The sequence below is a fragment of the Manis javanica genome, chromosome 8 (assembly GCF_040802235.1).
Source record: "Manis javanica isolate MJ-LG chromosome 8, MJ_LKY, whole genome shotgun sequence".
Lineage (NCBI taxonomy): Eukaryota > Metazoa > Chordata > Mammalia > Pholidota > Manidae > Manis > Manis javanica.
This window is the reverse complement of record NC_133163.1, coordinates 113,387,205-113,401,235: the sequence shown is the minus strand read 5'-3', so window position 1 is coordinate 113,401,235 and position 14,031 is coordinate 113,387,205. Positions and strand designations below refer to the sequence as shown.

The window sequence follows — 14,031 nt, the reverse complement described above, 5'->3', positions numbered from 1 at the left end:
TCATAATTATTGTAGCTTCATAGTAAGTTCTGATATCTGAAATGGCATATTCCCCACCTCTTACTTTTCTTTAAAATTTCCAGGTTATCTCTGACCCTTTACTCCTCCAAATATAGTATATTTTAGAATCATTTCATTCAATTGCATGAAACATCTTTTGGGGAGTTTGATTGGAATTGAATTGACTATTTCTCCACTGGGGATAACTGATACATTTCTGGTATTAAGGCTTCCTATCCATGATCATGGTATTTCTCTTCTTTCATTCATGATACTTTTAATATTTCTTAATACATTTCTCTAAATTTCCCTATGGTGGTCTTGATTTCTTCTTTAAATGATGAATTTTTTTGCCCTTGTTGTGTTACTATGATTTGCACGAGCAAACCTCCACTGTTTCCTTCCTACATTAACCTTATCCGGCTGTTCTGGGCTGCCTCCAGCCCCAGGACAAATTCATTACCACTTGCACTCAGTAGTCAGAGAGAACCCCTTCCCCACCAGTTCTCTGAAGTTTTTCTCTAGAGTTGATCTTAGAGCCCGGATCCAGGATCCATTCTAGTCAAGTATCTTAGAATTAGAATCAGAAGCCCTTTACAAACCTCCTTCCTCCTTCCTACAAATCTCCTTGAAGCTGGATACAATATTCATAAGGAGGTTGTGGGTGACATTCCCAGGGAAAATCTTAGGAATAACCAACTTTTTAATCTCTTGAGTTAACAACCAGCCTACCCGTGCCTCACAGAATGGTCGAGTAAAACAAGAGGAAAGGTGTTTGTAGTTTGGTGATCTAAACTTGTACATTCTCCTCCAGATTACCAACTGAAGGCAGACAGCCCTTGGGAGTCCACATGGGCGAATCCATGCTGGGCACTGGTGTTAAAAGTATAGGTGAAGGCAGTTGTAGGATTTCTAGGAAAAATTCTACTAGTTGTTCCAGAACACTATATTTAGGGACACCAAAATATGTAGTACTTCATTTACCTTGTATGAAGGGATATCCCCCTTAAGCCAATATTCTAGACCATTGGAAATTACCTTTAAACACCAATAATTTTATGTTAATCATTTTGATGGAACTCTTTCTAAATCATATTTTATACCACTTTGAATATATGTTTCTCTATGCCTTCTTAAACAGATTATATTGAACATAATTTGACCTTTTCTTGAAAATGCAAGGACTTCATGAAAACAGATCTTTGCTGTCACAGTGATTCCTTCAGAACTAATATGCACTCAGTTGTTTGAATCTTGAGTTCTTAGGCTAACAAATATTTTTGAGCAATTATGATGTGCTGGATACTGTTAGGTGCTTTATCTTTTTTTCACAATCATTTTCTCTTTTATCTGTTATTAGGCAGCAGTATATTGCATTTAGAAGTTCTCTCCCTATGTATGTATATATTTTTCATCTCAGTGGTAAAGAGTTGACATTGTAACAAGGTTTGAGGGAGGCATGTGTCATACAATAGGGTGAAAACCCAATCACTATGCTTATGAACCCCATTTCTAATCTACTGATTCTACTGGGGATCCAGACACATCAAATGAATTCTGATTGTTAAGGGAAGAGGGAGGAAATGTGAGATTTGCCTCATGTCTTTTAGGTGATAACATTCCCATTTGTGATTACTGCTCGGCTGTTGGCTGCTAATACTGGAAAATTAGATTAGTAATTGCCTTTCGGCAAGAAGTCATAGCATTAGAACTGAGAAATGTGGTCACTGATGACACTAGTTTGTTGACTCTGTGTGTGTGTGTGTGTGTGTGTGTGTGTGTGTGTGTGAGAATGTGTGAATGTGTATACAAGGTTCTCCTTGTCGTCTGCAGGATGGCTAGTAGATCTCCCAGTGTTCAGGAAGTTTGCTCAAAGATATTTACTTGCCTTTTACAGAGCCATATTCCCTTCTTTTGGAGAGAATTGTCCTGGGAGAAGAAGAAAGGACATTGATAAATAAGCAGTTTCATCACTGTCAAGTAATATTCAGTGAGCCATTAGTTATATGTTATGTTTAGATACCATACAAATTTTTTTCATAAACATAAACAGATGAAATTTTCAAAGACAGTGTATATACATATATATTCATATATATGTATGTGCATTATTTATATATACATACACACACACACACACACACACACACACACATATATATATATATATATACACACACTTAGATATTTCTATATACTTTTGTATCACCTCCTTATATATACTGATAGGAGTAAAGGAAGGCATAGAAACGTAACGTCTGTTGCCCAAGGTTATACAGCTAGTAAGTGATAGGGCCGGGCCTGAAGCCTGGACCTCTGCGAATCCACATTCTGGGCTCTCATAACTCTTTGCTTACCTTCAGCTCAGCCAGCAACCCTTAGAGGAATGAACAAGCTATGGACACCACAGAAATATATTCTGAGATAAGTTTTAGAATGTATAAAAATGGAAAGGTGAAGATATATCCTGAATTTCTGTGACATTTCTTTTACAAAATATTTCCTTAGTTATTTCATTTTCCTTTTAACTTCCTTGGGAGATAAAAAGATGGAGGAATTAAGATCCTATTTTAAAATTGTGTAAATAAGGCTCATAGAATTGGAATCAGGAGAAACTGTGTGTTTTACACATTTGGTTCTATAGCTTGAGTCCGATGAGGTGAAGCGCCCTCTGATCAGCGCTCAGGGAGCATCTCTGTAAGGACGGCTCAGACTCAGGGCTCGGGACCATCATGGGACTCTGGTAACCCTGATGAACACGCTCTGTTTTTCCTCTGATGGGTAGTCAGATGAATACTTTGATGAACCATTGGGGGTAGATGAGGGGACATATCAGAAAGTATGCTAAGCCTCGTCCTAGAGAGGGGGGGTCCAGTTAATTTCAGGGTCCAGTTAATTTTTTTGCTGAGTGGAATATGCAAGAGAGGGGCCAGAATAACTTGCTCAGGACCATTGGAGTCATGGTCACTGTGGGCATGTGTGACATATACCCGAACATCTAGATGACCCCAGGGACAATGGTGTATTATTAATGTTTGCTTTTTGGGAAAAGAAGACTTCTTTTTTTTCTGAGGTTATCAAGACCATATATTTCATGCCAAAAAATTTCTGGTGAATGTCAGTCAACCTTGCCTCTTAAACCAATATGCATTACAAAAATAAAGTTAAATAAAAGTTTATCTTTTAGTCCTGTGAACTTGCTGCCCCAAAATGCCAAACAGGCAAAGAGCCGTGATGCTCTGCATCCAATTCGATGTCCTTCTGACCTTTACATATGTGCTGGTGACATCACGATGTTAAATATGAGTAGTCTTGGAGCTTTGTCATAAAGAAGTGATGACTTCTTATGTTAACTCATGGGGCATCTCTGATCAGATAGTGACAGATAACCCTGGTGCTTTGTGTTTTGAAAGATTCGGGACCATGTTGGGATCACCTGGAAAGAGTTCTGTGATTGCAGGAGGTGGGCGGTGTGGTATATGTGTCATATATTAGCCTCTTCTCTGTAGAGTATTATACCCTCAGTTAATGTTCCTTCTTGCTTGCATTCTGAACCTTCTGAGGTCTTAGACTAGTTTCTACGAGGATATGTCATTTACATGTTTTCTTTGTTTCAGGTTTTAGGTTGGAATGCTTTGAAATTACATCTAGTACTCATCTTAGAAAATGCACATGGGAAGATTTGTGTATGTTTCGTGGCTTATAGTGTTTTGAAAACTCTGACAGGCAGTGGCACTGAGTGAGAGGACACAGGGTGGAACACTCACCTTATTATTTTGGCTGTTGTATTTTTTTGCAGAGCTCATGCTCAAGACTTTTGATCTAGGGGGAAATGAATGAGATAGGGGTTGAATAAAGTACACTCAAATATTCATACTACATAATGATTATTTAAAAAGTTTTACATTCTAAAGCTGTGCTGTCCACTATGGAAGTCAGTGGCTACATGTACCTGTGAACATTAAAATTAATTAAAATAAAAAAAAAATCAGTTCCTCAGTCACACTACCATGTTTCAGGTACTCAGTAGGTGGCAACTGGCTACTATTGGATGGCACAAAGTTTTACTGGGCAGCTCTGTTCTAGAAACTGAGCTTAGCACTGAAGCCATACTTCAGAATTCCAAGAGCAGGTACCCTGTGGCCCTCCCAGGCCGCAATGCATACCAGGGCTGTTTAGAGGCGCTATGAAGTTTGGGTCTCTTTACCTCGATCCCAAGATTCTAAAATATTTAATAAATATAAGTACTTCTTGACTAAGTTAAGATGTAACTTCTAAAAAGGGGCCAAGAAATGGGAGTGAGATTTTTTACTTTGTTTTCTCACCATTTCAATTCTAGACAAACTCAGAAAGGAGGGGCTTTTGTCTTACCATTTCTAACCTCTAATGGTCACAGTTTAGTAGTTAATATAGCGTACAGTTTGAGTTTTGTAATATGATGGCCTTCGTGTGTCTAGAGGTTAGTTTCATACCTATCTTATATGGCTTAGTCTCTATGTTTTTGGGGAAATGAGGGTGGTATTAGTTTAAAGGGCTTTTCTGTGAAAGTAGGAATGTCCTACTCATCAGAGTGCCTGACCACCAGCCCTTTTAAAATCAGATGTTCCTGCCCTTAATATAAACCTGAATAATTGAACATGTGATAGAAGCATGAAGGGATGGTTTTTTAAGAAGGATGGAACAAGGACCTCCTTTTTGATGTTGGTGTGGTTTAGTGGGAGTCAAACAATCACCAACAGAAGGGAGAGAGATGTGGTGTTGGGGCTCACTCAGTCCCACGTAGGAATTGGTCAGAGGAATGTTTGCTCTGACCGAGGCTGAGCTGGAGTTACCACTAAAACCAAGAAGTTCCTTTTTTTGTCAAAACTCACACTTCTCTCTCAAGGAGCCGCATCTCTGCTTCTTCTTCCATTTTCCTCCAAGTTTCCTGGTACTTCTTCCCAGAGAAATAAAAGAAGCCGCCGTTACTAATTAGAAGCCTTATACTTCTTCTAATCATAAGAAGCATGTATTATTACGTGGTAATATGAATGCTTGGTCTCCTTCTCCAGCCCCGACACCCACCACCACTCCTGGTCACTCGCTGTACTTCCTACCTTCCCGGCAGGTCCCTGGGTATTTGGCGTCATGAAAGGAAAAGTGCTCATTATGAATTTAAGAGCACAGAGGTCAGGAGACCAGGGCTGTAACGGAATGATATTGGTGGTGGGTTGTCAGGGACCCAAAGTCTCTTTGTAATGCCACTTTGAAGAGTTAATCTTGTCCTAGAAAGTGTTCTTGGAAAAGCCTGGTTTCATATTATCCTGTCTGTACCTTACAAACCCTTTTGTGTCCCATTACCGAGAAACTGTACCTTAATGCAGAAGACCTGATCTTTGCAGAGCTGGGCCACATGTGCATAGTCTTCCATTATCTGGGAAACCAAAATTCAGTCTTAAATTTCTTTCAGGAAATTTCTCTAAGAACAAGAGTATACTTGTTTCCTCCTAAATCCCAGACCCTAAATGTAGTTTTCTAATTGTTCTAAATATGTTTTTGCTGTATATATGAACTCGTTTTTTTTTTTAGGATAGATAAGCTTTATTTTGGGGGGGATTTTATTTTGGGACAGTTGGGAGAAGAATAGATACTAATTTGTTGAATATACTGATATGGAACATATCCTGTAAAAATTATTGAAGAGAAGGAAACCTAGGAGACTGCATTCATCTTCCTTTCCTTCATCCCCTCCCCAACCCCATAATGGTTCTGGATCTGGAGCCTTATTATGTGTAACTCAGTCATTTGCAGAATGTATTGCATCGTCTAACTGAACATCAACTTTTCCTTCCTCTGGGAGAAGTAATACTGAAATTACTACCATCACCTTGGCCAGTTCCTTCTCTTGGTCGGCACAGGAAGCTTCCAGCTGTTGTAACTTAACCTACAGAAAGGGAAGGAGATGGATAACTCAAGGTGCAAGCAGGATTCCATTCTGAAATGCTGTCTCAAAGGTTACCTGACAGGTGGTTGACATGCATCAGGTATGATGTCAGATGTCTTTTTAATGGGGGAGAGTCCAACCATGCAGCGTCCTTCTGGTGAACCTGCCCTTCTACACTCCCAAGCCCTTAGCATTCATCAGGGCTCCACTCACGCTTAAACTACAATTCTTAGCTTCCTTCCTTCTTAGCTATTTCTCTTAGGGAAAACATCGATCTTGAAAAACTTCACTCTTCTTTTTCCTTTTATATGCTTACTGCTCACTCCTTTTTTGCTCCCCATATTCCCTGTTCCTTCTTTTCCTTCCTTATTTGATGAAATCCTATGCTATATTGGTCACTACGTTGGAGTGATGGGCAGAAGGCCATGAGAGTAGAAAGGGTACAGCGGTGAACAGGATTGAGAGTCAGAGTCTCTGCCTCTCAGAGCTGACATTCTAGTTGGGGACATGAACAGATAAGTCAACATGATAATGATAAATGCTATGAAAGAAATACAAACAGAGAAATGTAGTGATAGCGATGGCATGAGAGCTATCATAGCTGAAGTCCTGTCTGATGAGATGATACTGGGTTGAAATCTAAATGGTAAATATTAGCCAAATGGAGATCTGGAAGAAATACGCCCCATGCAGGGTTGCAGCAAGAGCCAAGACTGTGAAAGAGCACATATTTAGTGTGTATGTGGAAGTTATGTGGCTGGAGCATGGGGACACACCTGGGAAGGAGAAGATGAGGTGGGGAAAGGTTGACCTGGGTGAGATTATGTAGGGCCTTGTGGCTTCTAGAGTTTGGTTCCGTATTTTAATTGCAGTGAGAAGCCAGGTGTGAACTCGAAGTAGTAAGGACATAATCTGATTTGTGTTTTTAAAGAATAAGTCTTTTCTATGTGTGAAAAGTAGACTAAGGGTAAGAGCAGAAGCAGGAAGACCAAGAGGCTGATTTGGCATCCAGGCAAGGGCTGATGGTGGCTTGCAGAAGGGTAATGTAGCCGAGGAATAGATGTGCTCGGGGGATATTCCCTCGTTAGAGCAGACAAGCCTGCGTTTTTCCTTCCTTCCACTTTTAGCTCTACTGTTCCCACTTTGATCTAGTACCATTGTTTCACATCTGAAGACTTCTAACAGTTCCTTTCCTCTTCAGTCAATTATACCCAGGGCCAGAGAGCCAGATGTGCTAAGGGCTGTATCTTGAGGACGGTGGTCTGAGACACAAAGAGGCGCAGCAGGCCTACCATTAAACTGATGAGCTGATTGCCAGGATGTAAGAACAGAAGCAAGAGATGCTATGGATTTCATAGAATTAGAGAAATCACTTGAGAATTCTACAGCGCATGTAGGCAAATGGGAGTAATCTAAAGGGTCAGTAATGCTTTAGAGTTCTTTGGAGGTGGGCTAATAGCTTCTGGGAAAATAATGGCCATTGTTGTGACAATACCTGGAACTACCTATAGTCTTCCTGCTCAGCTGAGGTGACACAGCATCACCAGACTTAAAGCCTTGCCATGGGCTCTGCTGGGCTGCTGTCAAGAAAACTTGTTTTGAGCAGAAGGAAGCCAATGCACTTAGTTATACGGCAAGGCTAGTCAAGGGGCTTCATAAGCCTTTCTAACCGGAGCCCCAAGTTTATCCTGAAGCACATGCAGGCTCCACATTTCTTCCTTTCCAGATACATTTCCTGGACAGGCATGGCCAAGCAAGCTGTTTGGGTGGCTTTGGACTTCCTGTTTTGTGTGTGTTTTTTTTGTGGCCATCAGTACTAACCTGGCTGACAGGAAATAGGGAATTCTCTATTTTTCACTTTGTATTTCTATTTTCAGTGTGTCCATATCTGCAGGGCCTCCACAGACGTAGTATGGGCTTAAGTGTGAGCTTAAGAAGCTAAAGAGAAATAAGGCAGGGGAAGATGGGATTCTACAGAAAATATCAAGTAAGAATTGTACCTGCTTTCTGAATAAAAAAATAAGTCCACCTTTTTGCATCTTTGATCAGATGGATTGTGGTTGTGCCCAGGTTTTTATCTTTGGAACACAATTAGAGAAATGCTAAGCAATGTATGATGATGCACTCAGCAGGTAGAGGTCACTAAATATTAGGGTGATAAATTGAATGAATCCTTTTCTGGATGGGAGTCAGTGATAGAGTGTGTAAATTACCTAGCACACAGTAGATTTGACAAATCCTAGCTCTGCTCTATGAATTCATACATTTGCCTCAGCTAGACTTTTAAATAATCACGTTAAATATGTGACATTTCAAGGTTTTACTCTTCAAAAAAAGGAGAGTTAAAAATGCACAATTTCATTCAGTTTTTCAAACTGAGGCTGGAAGGGGCTGATTAAATTGCCCAACTTCATATACCTCACTAAGTGCTGGGACCAGGATATAAACTAGGGACTTCAGTGTTATATATGCATTGTGCAATTGTGTTCTGCTCTTCCTAAAGGAAGAGAAACAAAATATATGGCTTCAGAGTGAAATTCCTTACCAAGGGCAGAAAAGAATTCAGTACTCAGTAGTCTAGGCTTAAGTCTGACATGGGCTAAAACTACAAAGAATTTATCCCAGTTTTGATAGTTGTTTCCACCTAAAAGCTTGCTTCCTGGTTATGTAACCCAAACCCACTCAAGATTGCTTTTTCGTTTACCTTTGAGTCTTCTAGTGGTCCCTTTAGATGGCCTTGTTCACACTTGGTTTCCTTTTGCGATTTCCTTGTAAGCTATGATTTTAAATAAATACATATTTCAAATAAAAATACATCAAATAAAAAATTCTAGAAGACAAGCACACTGTTTGGTGTGTAGAACCAATAACATGGCCTTGGTAAAGCTGCCAGGAGATTGTCCCTTAATGGATACTTGGTGCCCTTGGAATCATCTTTATTCTACCTCCGTCTTCTTCTCACTAGTGTCGGCCACCAAAGCTAGGGTCTGCACAAGCAGGAGGACTTCCCTGAACCCTGTGCCATTCCAGGCTACAGAGGGCTGCAGGCGGGGGTCAGAAAGTAGGGCGATCATAGGAAACCTGCTGTATTTTGAGCAGGAGTTGAGGTAGAGTGAATGCCTGGATAAGGAAAGGGGAAGCCCTTGGGATTTAAGTATTTTAAAAAGTCTGTTGAAAATAAAATTAACCTTTCACCTTCCGACAAAGTGTCAGTGGATTCCATTTTCTTGTGATAGAATGAAAAACCCATGGGATCACCAAATAGCCCAAATGTCGCACCCACTGCCTTCACCTCATGCTTGCAGGGGAAGTCCATGGCATTCAGGTACGAGGCTCAGCCTCAGGAGAGTGGGGCAGGGGTAGAACCCGCCCCCCAGCACAAACTTTTCTGACACGTGGGATCCTCTATGATCATTTTCCCTCCCTTGTGTCTTTGACAGCTGGAGCCGCTGCGGGGAACGTGGGGAAAACTAGAGCCCCAACCCACCTTTTTTTGAAGGTCTCTTATACCGTGCACCAGAGTCTCATTTTTCCTTTCCTGTTGAGAGAAAGAAGCAGAGCATAGGTGCGGAGCTCCCTGCTGCCACCCACCTTTATTCAGCTGATTGTTCTCCCTTTCACCTGGTGCTGTTTCCCTGCAGTAACTCTACCTCACTGCTACTGTCAGGTAGAGGACCTGTGGTTTGATTTCCACATATGTATGTGTATACCAACTCACCAGGATAGACATGCCCACATGCAGGGCTTCCCAATATTGAATATTACCAAAGATACTGTGCCACTGACACATATTTTACCATGACTTTTGACTATTCTTTGCATGTAGAAAAGAGACGACTAGCTTATCTGATGACTAATGAGAGACAAGCTGAGGAATAAAACCTATCAGATGGCTCTTCCCAGCTCCTTGCTTACAAGTCTGGCGATTTCATCTTCCTGTTCTTGCAAAGTTCTTTCCCTTTCCACGGTGGTACTGTTCTCCTTCTCCCACTCATCATCTTTCAGGTCTTGAGTCTGAGTGATCTCACTTTCCAGCCTGAATGACACAAGCACATAGTGTGAGGAACAGACAGCTTCAGAACTGGAAAAACACATCTATCAGTTTTAAGGGTTCCTTCAGGGTCAGTAAATATGGCTCTCAAGTTGGAAGCCCATTTTTCCTGGGTCCTTACCATCATAATCACTTCAAAGGCAGGAAAAAAAAATCACTTCAACGTTTGACCTGAGTCCTGAGTCAAACACCCTAGTGTTCTTTCAGCTCAGGTGAATATCATCCAGTCTTTTAAGAATCTCTTTGAAACTTGCTGTAATTCCGGGTTTGAGCCACAGAAAATGCCAAAGAATGAAGAAGGAACTGCTACATAAGATAGAGGTGTCTAGAGCAAGTGGGAAAATTCAGGTTTGTCTCTTCTCCTCTATCCCATCCCTTGGATTGGGAACTTCCCTCAAGAAAACCCAGCACTCACCTCTGTATTTCTTCTTCTTTCTTGTGGATTTGGAGAAGAAGTTCCTGATTTGCCTCATCTGTGATTTGCAGGTCTCTTTCAAGGTCTGTGTTCAGACTTTCTAGGTTCCTATTTGACTGGGTCAGTCTTAAGATCTCCAACTCCTCTGACCTATAGATTCAGCCCACGAAAGGAACAAGGGCCAGTTATCTCAGGGTCAGGGATCTTTGGGCCAGAAGGGATATCTAGGAGACCTGTGATTCAGCAACCTGGCTGTTTCTGGGAGCACACCTTTCCTTTTTCATAGGAAATTGTATTTCTTAATCATGCCCTTACAGTTTGTTTCAGTAATTCTGAACTCCGTGAGCAAGAGGATTTTCCCAGGCTTTCTTGATCAAAGTGCTCAGTGTAATAGTGCACCTCCTCCCTGGTTCCAGGAGAAGATTGTTTCCTTAATAGCCTCTTGTATTGGAGAGAATGGTTTCTCAGGAAAATGGTGCACAAAATCTGCTCATGAAATACACTTCCATTGAGTATTTTCATCCAGGCACCTGGCACATCACTTAGAGTTGGTTTCTGCCTTATGCCGCAAGAGCTCTCCACGAGCAGATGGGGCTTCTGTTTCTCCCTCCCTCCTCCCATCTCAAAACTTCTCCATTGTCTGCTACAAAGCTTGAGAATCTACCATGGGAGTCACTCCACTGAGTACACACAGATATGATCCAGGCATTCACTTTCAAGAATACAAACATCTTTTTTGAAATAAATTTGATTGTAATAATGGTAATATCTCAGTGGTTTAGAAAGGGTACCTGGCAAATGGGAAGCTCTCAGTAACTTTTTTTTGTTGTTGTGTGTCAGTTAATTGGTTTCTCTTTGAAACTATAAACTGGGGATAAAGTGTGAGGGAGAGGTGTTTTGTTTTGAGTGGGAATGAGGGACGATTTTGGTAAAGTAAGTCCTTCCTTGGAAGGGCTGAGTGGATGCAGGATTTATAAGAGTTGTCACTTCAGGAGGACATGGAGTGCTTGGGGTGGTGTCAGCAGGGGGTTGGATAGACAGGAGCGTAGGAGGGAGTGGGTGGGGGGGGAGATGAGGGAAGTCATGCAGAGTAGACCTGCTTCACACCTTGGTCCTTGGATGTGGCTTTGCATAATCGTGATACTTACTCGTGATCTAGCTGATCGTCCTCGGGTTCTTCCATTGTAGATTCCCTGAAATACCAGCAGAGATGCATTGGATGAATTGGGGAAATGTGTCCATTTGTGAAACACAGAGTAACTAGCCAAGAGTCCCTAAGTATATGGACAAAATTAAGTCAAGTGATTTCCTCCCTCCAACCCCCCAGGTTTTGGCCATGACAAAACCCAGCCCTTTGATTCTTCTGTCCCTCATCTGACTGTAACTCAGATAAGGATACAGTGAGGATACAGGGATAATGCTGGAAAATTCAGTGTATGTCCTTCTAGTGGGTACATGCGGAGATGGTTCTCTAGAACAAGAACCCTTTCAAACTTTGCTCCAGGTAATTAGAATCAATAAAGGTCATCCCTTCGTCTTAAGTCCCTTTTTGCTCCGTGGCCAGTTGCTTTCCTTAAGGCCCCCTGGGCATGAGTGTAGGTGCATGACCGCCCTGAAAAGTGATCTTTCTGGCCTCTAGCCAGGACTCTGTAAGGATCGTCAGATATTAAGATCTTTAGTATTAAATAGGGCTCAGAAAAACCAAGCAGAAGTAGATAATTTGGTTCATTCTGTACCTTAGTTCCCTTTTTATCTCCAATTCTTCAATAAACTCTGTCCCCCTTCTGTAAATGGCTTCCTGATTCTACCTTAGTCGCTCAGCTTCTGAAGTCTAGTCCTTCCCCACTGGAACCAACCAGTAGAGTGTCAGACCCTTCCAAAGGGTCAGGACTCTGCTATTGACATAGGATGGGTGGGGCAGCATGTCATAGTGGGGTGGGTCACAATGGTCATTCATGCAGAGTTCCAAGGCTATGTGGGTATATGAGGAGATGGTTCTCTAGAACAAGAGCCCTTTCAAACTTTGCTCCAGGTAATTAGAATCAATAAAGGTCATCCCTTCCTCTGAAGTCCCTTTTTGCTCCGTGCCCAGCTGCTTTCCTTAAGGCCCCATGGACATGAGTGTAGGTGCATGACCACCCTGAAAAGTTATCTTTCTGGCCTCTAGCCAGGACTCTGTAAGGATCGTCAGATATTAAGATCTTCAGTATTAAATAGGGCTCACAAAAACCAAGCAGAAGTAGATAATTTGTTTCATTCTGTACCTTAGTTCCCTTTTTATCTCCAATTCTTCTATAAACTCTGTCCCCCTTCTGTAAATGGCTTCCTGATTCTACCTTAGTCGCTCAGCTTATGAAGTCTAGTCCTTCCCCACTGGAACCAACCAGTAGAGTGTCAGAACCTTCCAAAGGGTCAGGACTCTGCTACTGACATAGGATTGGTGGGGCAGCATGTCACAGTGGGGTGGGTGACAGCCGGGGGTTGGATAGACGGGTGTGTAGGAGGAAGGGAGGGGGGAGATGAGGGAAGTCATGCAGAGCAGACCTGCTTCACACCTTGGTCCTTGGATGTGGCTTTGCATAATCGTGATACTTACTCGTGATCTAGCTGATCCTCCTCGGGTTCTTCCAATGTAGATTCCCTGAAATACCAGCAGAGATGCATTGGATGCATTGGGGAAATGTGTCCATTTGTGAAACACAGAGTAACTAGCCAGGAGTCCCAGAGTATAGGGACAAAATTAAGTCAACTGATTTCCTCCCTCCAACCCCCCAGGTTTTGGCCATGACAAAACCCAGCCCTTTGATTCTTCTGTCCCTGATCTGACTGTACCTCAGGTAAGGATACAGTGAGGATACAGGGATAATGCTGGAAAATTCAATGTGTGTCCTTCTAGTGGGTACATGCGGAGATGGTTCTCTAGAACAAGAACCCTTTCAAACTTTGCTCCAGGTAATTAGAATCAATAAAGGTCATCCCTTCCTCTGAAGTCCCTTTTTGCTCCGTGCCCAGCTGCTTTCCTTAAGGCCCCCTGGGCATGAGTGTAGGTGCATGACCGCCCTGAAAAGTAATTTTTCTGACCTCTAGCCGGGACTCTGTAAGGATCTTCAGATTTTAAGATCTTTAGTATTAAATGGGGCTCAGAAAAACCAAGCAGAAGTAGATAATTTGGTTCATTCTGTACCTTAGATTCCTTTTTTTATCCAATTCTTCAGTAAACTCTGTCCCCCTTCTGTAAATGGCTTCCTGATTCTACCTTAGTCGCTCAGCTTCTGAAGTCTAGTCCTTCCCCACTGGAACCAACCAGTAGAGTGTCAGAACCTTCCAAAGGGTCAGGACTCTGCTACTGACATAGGATGGGTGGGGCAACATGTCACAGTGGGGTGGGTGACAATGGTCATTCATGCAGAGTTCCAAGGCTAGATGGATGGCCGAGTTTGGTGGTAGTCAGTTCAGTGGTTGTGATTCCTGGGTAGTATGAAGGGGTAGTCCCTGTGTTTTATTTTTCTCGCAGATTGAGCTTCCTCTCTGCCCGAGTGTGGCTATGGGAACCTGGGTCCTAAGGCATCAGTCTGATCCCATAACCGCTCATTCATCTGACACACACTGAAACATCAGAAGAGCGCTTATGGATGCCAGGCA

General features: G+C 42.1%; 2 protein-coding genes and 1 pseudogene across 8 annotated transcripts in view; 1 reads left to right on the top strand and 2 right to left on the bottom strand.

The window, feature by feature from the left end:
- The window catches only part of LOC140843184 (transmembrane and coiled-coil domain-containing protein 5A-like), a 36,227-nt gene extending 22,231 nt beyond the window's left edge, over positions 1–13,996 (bottom strand). For 3 of the 4 annotated variants that reach the window (XM_073211974.1, XM_073211975.1, XM_073211976.1), the window contains exons 1-11: positions 12,986–13,996; positions 11,538–11,582; positions 10,390–10,539; positions 9,839–9,959; positions 9,411–9,461; positions 8,628–8,699; positions 5,867–5,923; positions 5,354–5,413; positions 4,872–4,936; positions 3,768–3,822; positions 1,889–1,929 (exon numbers count right to left, since the gene is read on the bottom strand). In XM_073211974.1, the coding sequence (XP_073068075.1) occupies positions 1,889–1,929; positions 3,768–3,822; positions 4,872–4,936; positions 5,354–5,413; positions 5,867–5,923; positions 8,628–8,699; positions 9,411–9,461; positions 9,839–9,959; positions 10,390–10,539; positions 11,538–11,582; positions 12,986–13,062 (794 nt within the window). In that variant the 5' untranslated portion in view covers positions 13,063–13,996. Of the gene's footprint in view, positions 1–1,888; positions 1,930–3,767; positions 3,823–4,871; positions 4,937–5,353; positions 5,414–5,866; positions 5,924–8,627; positions 8,700–9,410; positions 9,462–9,838; positions 9,960–10,389; positions 10,540–11,537; positions 11,583–12,125 lie in introns of all 4 variants that reach the window. The other variant, XM_073211977.1, reaches the window with a different exon arrangement.
- CSNK1G1 (casein kinase 1 gamma 1) overlaps positions 1–14,031 on the top strand; it is a 304,324-nt gene that overhangs the window by 40,798 nt on the left and 249,495 nt on the right. The window lies entirely within an intron of this gene.
- LOC140843312 (small nucleolar RNA U13) lies at positions 1,413–1,525 on the bottom strand (annotated as a pseudogene).